Source organism: Rana temporaria, chromosome 1 (assembly GCF_905171775.1).
Source record: "Rana temporaria chromosome 1, aRanTem1.1, whole genome shotgun sequence".
In the NCBI taxonomy this organism is placed as follows: domain Eukaryota; kingdom Metazoa; phylum Chordata; class Amphibia; order Anura; family Ranidae; genus Rana; species Rana temporaria.
The window spans coordinates 490,347,578-490,355,311 of NC_053489.1; the positions used below are offsets into that span (position 1 = coordinate 490,347,578).

General features: G+C 47.4%; 1 protein-coding gene across 3 annotated transcripts in view; it reads right to left on the bottom strand.

Annotated features, from left to right (window-relative positions):
• The window catches only part of PDE5A (phosphodiesterase 5A), a 202,082-nt gene extending 196,465 nt beyond the window's left edge, over positions 1-5,617 (bottom strand). Inside the window, exon 1 of one of the 3 annotated variants that reach the window (XM_040330226.1) lies at positions 5,369-5,617. In XM_040330226.1, the coding sequence (XP_040186160.1) occupies positions 5,369-5,493 (125 nt within the window). In that variant the 5' untranslated portion in view covers positions 5,494-5,617. Of the gene's footprint in view, positions 1-5,010; positions 5,317-5,368 lie in introns of those variants that run through there. The other 2 variants (XM_040330209.1, XM_040330218.1) reach the window with 2 other exon arrangements.
• Positions 5,618-7,734: the final 2,117 nt, after the last annotated feature.

Sequence of the window (7,734 nt, forward strand, 5' to 3'; positions counted from 1 at the left end):
AAGCTCTTTTATCAATGTTGTTGGGTATCTCCAACCAGGGCTGGGATTTTGTCTTGCTATGAGCAATGTTACAATGTTCGGTGTGTAACCTTCAGAAAACAACAGGAGTATACTGCCATTCCTGGCTGGGAACGACTTGTATCCAGCAGTTAATCTGTTACATATTTGTTGCATAGTTACAAGTGAAATGTTGGCAGCGTGTTCAGATTATTATTCTGAGTTTTAATGACAATCAAAAGGTGTTTTTGAAGCAGGCCATGCACACATGTTATTTATATTATTGGAGTCCTGGAGCAATCCCTTCCTCAGTGACTTCCCTGTGCAGGCAGTGAGAAGGAGAGAGCGCTTCTTGTGCGGGGACATGGAAACAAAGCATAGCCCAACTCACTTTCCTCTCCTTATTAGGACACAATGTCATAATGTCTGATCACAACACTTCTATGGAGCTCAACAGCAGAGGAAACTCTGCAAATCCACTCAAATCCACAGACTGATCAATCTACTCTATCCATCTATTTATCTACAGCATCTATCTCATCCCTAGTGACAGAGCGAAGGCTGGAAGCAAGGAGAAGACGGACTTCAGCAGTAAAAGCATCAGAATAAACTCTTCAAATGCACAATTTATCTATCTATTATCCAAGTCTATCTATTTATATATGTCTATCTATTTATCTATGTCTATCTATCAATTTATCTATGTCTATCTATCTATTTATCTATGTCTATCTATTTATTTATCTATGTCTATCTATCTATCTATCTATCTATCTATCTATCTATCTATCTATCCGTGTCTATCTATCGATCTATATCATCTCTTTCTCTATCTATCTATCTATCTATCTATCTATCTATCCGTGTCTATCTATCGATCTATATCATCTCTTTCTCTATCTATCTATCCATCTATTCCTCTCTATGTATTCATGGTATCACTTTATCTCTATCTTTTTATCTTTCTCTTTATCTCCCCCTTTTCTCGCTTCCTCTCTCTTTCTATCTATCTCCTTCACCATCTTACCATCTCTTACACTCTCTCTTTCTCTTCCTCTCTCCATATTTCTATTTCTCACACTCTCTCTTTCTCTTCCTCTCTCCATCTTTCTATATCTCACACTCTCTCTTTCTCTCCATTTTTCTATCTCTCAAACTCTCTCTTTCTATCTCTCTATCTCTCCATCTTTCTATCTCTCAAACTCTCTTTCTATCTCTCCATCTTTCTATATCTCACACTCTCTCTTTCTATCTCTCAAACTCTCTCTATCTCTCCATCTTTCTATAACTCACACTCTCTCTTTCTCTTCCTCTCTCTATCTTTCTATATCTCACACTCTCTCTTTCTCTCCATCTTTCTATCTCTCAAACTCTCTTTCTATCTCTCAAACTCTCTATATCTCACACTCTCTCTTTCTATCTCTCAAACTCTCTCTATCTCTCCATCTTTCTATATCTTACACTCTCTCTTTCTCTCCATCTTTCTATCTCTCTATCTTTATTTCTTTCTATCTCTCACACTCTCTTTCTCTTCCTCTCTCCATCTTTCTTCTCTCTCACTCTCTTTCTCTCTATCTTTCTATCTCTCACACTCTCTTTCTCTTCCTCTCTCCATCTTTCTTCTCTCTCACTCTCTTTCTCTCCATCTTTCTATCTCTCACACTCTCTCGTTCTCTTCCTCTCTCCACCTTTCTTCTCTCACACTCTCTATCTTACCATCTCTCACACTTTCTCTTTCTCTCTTACACTTTCCCTCATTCCACTTTCACACACACTCACTCTCTCTCCCTCTCTTTTTCTATATTTCCCCATTTAACTTTCTCTGTCTCTCTCTGTCAGTAGAAGTCGATGATGAGCTGAGATGTAGAGAGGCACGCAGTAACAGTAGAGAAGCATGCAATGACAGTAGAGAAGGTGCAGTGAGAGGTATGCAGTGACAGTATCAGAGTTGCAGTGACTGTAGAGAAGCATCCAGTGACAGTAGCGGAGTTGCAGTGACAGTAGAGATGCATGTAGTGACAGTAGAGATGCATGTAGTGACAGTAGAGGAGTTGCAGTGACAGTAGAGATGCATGTAGTGACAGTAGAGGAGTTGCAGTGACAGTAGAGAAGCATGAAGTGACAGTAGAGGAGTTGCAGTGACAGTAGAGAGGCATGCAGTGACAGTAGAAAAGCATTTAGTAACAGTAGAGGAATTGCAGTGACAGTAGAAAAGCATGTAATGACAGTAGAGGAGTTGCAATGACAGTAGAGAGGCATGAAGTGACCGTGGAGTTGCAGTGACAGTAGAGGAGTTGCAGTGGCAATATAGGAGTTGCAGTGACAGTAGAGGAGTTGCAGTGACAGTAGAGAGGCATGCAGTGACAGTATAGGAGTTGCAGTGGCAATAGTAGAGTTGCAGTGACAGTAGAGAGGCATGCAGTTACAATAGAGGAGTTGAAGTGACCGTAGTAGAGTCACAGTTACCATAGTAGAGTTGTAATGACAGTAGAGAAGTTGCAGTGACAGTGGAGACATTGCAGTGACAATAAAGGAGTTGCAGTGGCAGTAGTAGAGTTGTGGTTATAGTAGAGAGGCATGCAGTGAAAGCAGCAGCGTTGCAGTGACAGTGGAGGAGTTGCAGTGACAATACAGGAGTTTCAGTGACAGTAGAGAGGCATGTAGAAACAGTAGAGGAGTTGAAGTGACAGTATAGGAGTTGCAGCGGCAATAATAGAGTTGCAGTTACAGTAGTAGAGTTGCAGTGACAGTAGAGAGGCATGCTGTGACAGTAGAGGAGTTGCAGTGACAATAGAGGAGTTATAGTGACAGTAGTAGAGTCACAGTTACCATAGTAGAGTTATAGTGACAGTAGAGGAGTTGCAGTGACAGTGGAGGCGTTGCAGTGACAATAAAGGCATTGCAGTGACAGTAGTAGAGTTTCAGTGACAGTAGAGAGGCATGCAGTGACAGCAGAAGAGTTGCAGTGACAGTAAAGGAGTTGCAGTGACAGTGGTAGAGTTACAATGACAGTAAGTAGAGTTGCAGTGACAGGAGAGATGTATGTAGTGACAGTAGCAGAGTTTCAGTGACAGTAGAGAGGCATACAGTGACAATAGAGGAGTTGCAGTGACAGTAGAAATGCATGCAGTAATAGTAGTAGAGTTGCAGTGACAGTAGAGGAGTTGTAGTGACAGTGGAATAGTTGCAGTGACAATAGAGGAGTTGCAGTGACAGTAGTAGAGTTGCAGTGACAGTAGAGGAGTTGCGGTGAAAGTAGAAATGCATGCAGTGACAGTAGAGAAGTTGCAGTGATAGTAGCAAAGTTTCAGTGACAGGAGAGATGCATGCAGTGACAGTAACAGCGTTTCAGTGACAGTGGAGGAGTTGCAGTGACAGAAGAGGAGTTTCAGAGACAGTGGTGAAGTTGCAGTGACAATAGAGGAGTTGCAGTGACAGTAGAAGCGTTGCAGTGACAGTAGAAGAGTTGCAGTGACAGTAGAAGAGTTGCAGTGACAATAGAGGAGTTGTGTGACAGTAGAGAGGCATGTAGTGACAGTAGAGGAGTTGCAGAGACAGTGGAGATGCATGCAGTGACAGTAGCGAAGTTGCAGTGACAGTAGAGAGGCATATAGTGACAGTAGAGGAGTTGCAGTGACAGTAGAGATACATGCAGTAACAGTAGCAAAGTTGCAGTGACAGTAGAGATACATGCAGTAACAGCAGCAAAGTTGCAGTGACAGTAGAGATACATGCAGTAACAGCAGGGAAGTTGCAGTGACAGTAGAGATACATGCAGTAACAGCAGGGAAGTTGCAGTGACAGTAGAGATACATGCAGTAACAGCAGGGAAGTTGCAGTGACAGTAGAGATACATGCAGTAACAGTAGCAAAGTTGCAGTGACAGTAGAGATACATGCAGTAACAGTAGCAAAGTTGCAGTGACAGTAGAGATACATGCAGTAACAGTAGGGAAGTTGCAGTGACAGTAGAGAGGCATGCAGTAACAGCAGGGAAGTTGCAGTGACAGTAGAGATACATGCAGTAACAGTAGGGAAGTTGCAGTGACAGTAGAGAGGCATGCAGTAACAGCAGGGAAGTTGCAGTGACAGTAGAGATACATGCAGTAACAGCAGCGAAGTTGCAGTGACAGTAGAGATACATGCAGTAACAGCAGCGAAGTTGCAGAGACAGTAGAGAGGCATGCAGTAACAGCAGCGAAGTTGCAGTGACAGTAAAGATACATGCATTAACAGTAGCGAAATTGCAGTGACAGTAGAGAGGCATGCAGTAACAGCAGCGAAGTTGCAGTGACAGTAGAGAGGCATGCAGTAACAGCAGCGAAGTTGCAGTGACAGTAGAGATACATGCAGTAACAGCAGCGAAGTTGCAGCGACAGTAGAGATACATGTAGTGACAGTAGGGAAGTTGCAGTGACAGTAGAGATACATGCAGTAACATCAGCGAGGTTGCAGTGACAGTAGAGATACATGCAGTAACAGCAGCGAAGTTACAGTGACAGTAGAGATACATGCAGTAACAGCAGCGAAGTTGCAGTGACAGTAGAGATACATGCAGTAACAGTAGCGAAGTTGCAGTGACAGTAGAGATACATGCAGTAACAGTAGCGAAGTTGCAGTGAAAGTAGAGAGGCATGCAGTAACAGTAGCGAAGTTGCAGTGACAGTAAAGATACATGCAGTAACAGCAGGGAAGTTGCAGTGACAGTAGAGATACATGCAGTAACAGCAGCGAAGTTGCAGTGACAGTAGAGATACATGCAGTAACAGCAGCGAAGTTGCAGTGACAGTAGAGATACATGCAGTAACAGCAGCGAAGTTGCAGTGACAGTAGAGATACATGAAGTAACTGCAGCGAAGTTGCAGTGACAGTAGAGATAGACGCAGTAACAGCAGCAAAGTTGCAGTGACAGTGGACTAGTTGCAGCAAGGAGGAGATGGGTAGAAGTTCCTCTTCTCTCCCATTCCCTGATCAGAGGCGCAGAGGTAGGTACTCACAGTGGCGGGGCACTTACTGTAGAGTGAGCGAGTCGCTGTCGGCAGTGAGCAGTGCTGTGTGGCCCCAGGAGTTAGGCTGGGCCCCCGGGTTGTCCCCCGGCTCAGGCATAGCAGAGGCTTTCCCCTGCCACATAGTCCGGAGTGAGGCAGAGAAAGCACAGGACGGGGGTGGGGGGAGCCCAGACAATGCTGACAGTGTGGTCGGACCCACCCCGGAGAGAGGAAGGGACAGGTCCCCGGACACTGCGGAGGACAATGGGCGGGCTCCGTCCTCCCATCACTGGAGCCCTATGGTCGGCTCTCACCTGTGTCCACTATCCCCGGCTATACAGACTACCCACCACCCCTATCCCATCCCAGCCCGCTCCTCCTCACCTCGTCCCTTTCCGCACGAAGTAGGAGTGAGTGAAGTCCAGGTGGTCGTCCAGCCACGACTCGATGCCCTCCTGGTCCGGGGGTAGCGGGCGGCTGGTGCCCTCCATGGTGTGTGTGTGAGCCATGTCAGGAGGAGGGGGAGGAGGAGGACACGGCTCTGCCAGCCAAACGACGCCCTCGCTTACAACTTGCTGATTGTTGGGGAAGGCAATTGTTGTGGTGGAGGCGCTTCCTGTTAGCGGAGAGTCAGCTGGGGGCAGGCATGTCTCGGTGTGACTGGGGGTGTGATAGAGAGACACTGGGGGATAGTGAGACACTGGAGAGACTGTGCTCACTTCCTCCCTGCCCCCTGATACCTACTGTACACAGGTGAGGGCACACCATCTCGACACAGGTGAGGGCACACCAATCCCTAATCCCTCTACACAGGCGAGGGCACACCAATCCCTCATCTCTGTACACAGGTGAGGGCACGCCAATCCCTCATCTGTCTGTACACAGGTAAGGGCACACTACTACCTCACCTCTCTGTACACAGGAGAGGGCACACCACTACCTCACCTCTCTGTATACAGGTGAGGGCACACCAATCTCATCTCTACACAGGTGAGGGCATACCAATCCCTCATCTCTACACAGGTAAGGGCACACCAATCTCTCTACACAGGTGAGCGCACAACAATCCCCCATATCTACACAGGTGAGGGCACACCAATCTGTCATCTCTACACAGGCGAGGGCATACCAATCCCTCATCTCTCTGTACACAGGTGAGGGCACACCAATCCTTCATCTCTCTGTACACAGGTGAGGGCACACAATCCCTCATCTCTCTGTACACAGGTGAGGGCACACCAATCCATCACCTCTCTGTGCACAGGTGAGGGCACACCACAAACTCACCTCTCTGTACACAGGTGAGGGCACACCAATCCCTCACCTCTCTGTACACAGGTGAGGGCACACCACTACCTCATCTCTCTGTACACAGGTGAGGACACACCAATCCCTCACCTCGCTGTACACAGGTGAGGGCACACCAATTCCCCATCTCTCTGTACACAGGTGAGGGCACACCAATCCCTAATCTCTCTACACAGGAGAAGGCACACCACTACCTCATCTCTCTGTACACAGGTGAGGACACACCAATCCCTCACCTCGCTGTACACAGGTGAGGGCACACCAATTCCTCATCTCTCTGTACACAGGTGAGGGCATACCAATCCCTAATCTCTCTACATAGGAGAAGGCACACCACTACCTCATCTCTCTGTACACAGGTGAGGGCACACCACTGCCCCATCTCTCTGTACACAGGTGGGGCACACTAATCCCTCACCTCTCTACACAGATGAGACACCAATCCCTCATCTCTCTGTGCACAGGTGAGGGCACACCACTACCTCATCTTTTTGTACACAGATGGGGGCACACCAATCCCTAAATTCTCTACACAGGTGAAGGCACACCACTACCTCATCTCTCTGTACACAGGTGGGGCACACCAATTCCTCATCTCTACACAGGTGAGGGCACACCAATCCCTCACCTCTCTACACAGTTGGGGCACACCAATTCCTCATCTCTACACAGGTGAGGGCACACCAATCCCTCACCTCTCTACACAGGTGAGGGCACACCAATCCCTCATCTCTCTATACAGGTGAGGACACACCAATCCTTCATCTCTCTGTACACAGGTGAGGGCACAACACTATCTCATCTCTCTGTACACAGGTGAGGGTGCACTAATCCCTCATCTCTCTACACAGGTGAGGGCACACCACTACCTCATCTCTCTGTACACAGGTGAGGGCACACCACTACCTCATCTCTCTGTACACAGGTGAGGACACACCAATCACTCACCTCTCTGTACACAAGTGAGGGCACACCAATCCCTTGTGTCTCTGTACACAGGTGAGGGCACACCAACCTCTCATCTCTCTACACAGGTGAGGGCACACCACTACCTCATCTCTCTGTACACAGGCGAGGACACACCAATCACTCACCTCTCTGTACACAAGTGAGGGCACACCAATCCCTCGTGTCTCTGTACACAGGTGAGGGCACGCCAATCCCTCACCCCTCTGTACACAGGTGAGGGCACACCAATCCCTCGTGTCTCTGTACACAGGTGAGGGCACACAAACCCCTCATCTCTCTACACAGGTGAGGGTACACCAATCCTGAGAGAGTCCTGTATCCTTACCTGTATACAGAGAACTGAGGGAGTCCTGTATCCTCGCCTGTATACAAAGAACTGAGGGAGTCCTGTATCCTCACCTGTATACAGAGAACTGAGGGAGTCCTGTATCCTCACCTGTATACAAATAACTGAGGGAGTCCTGTATCCTCAC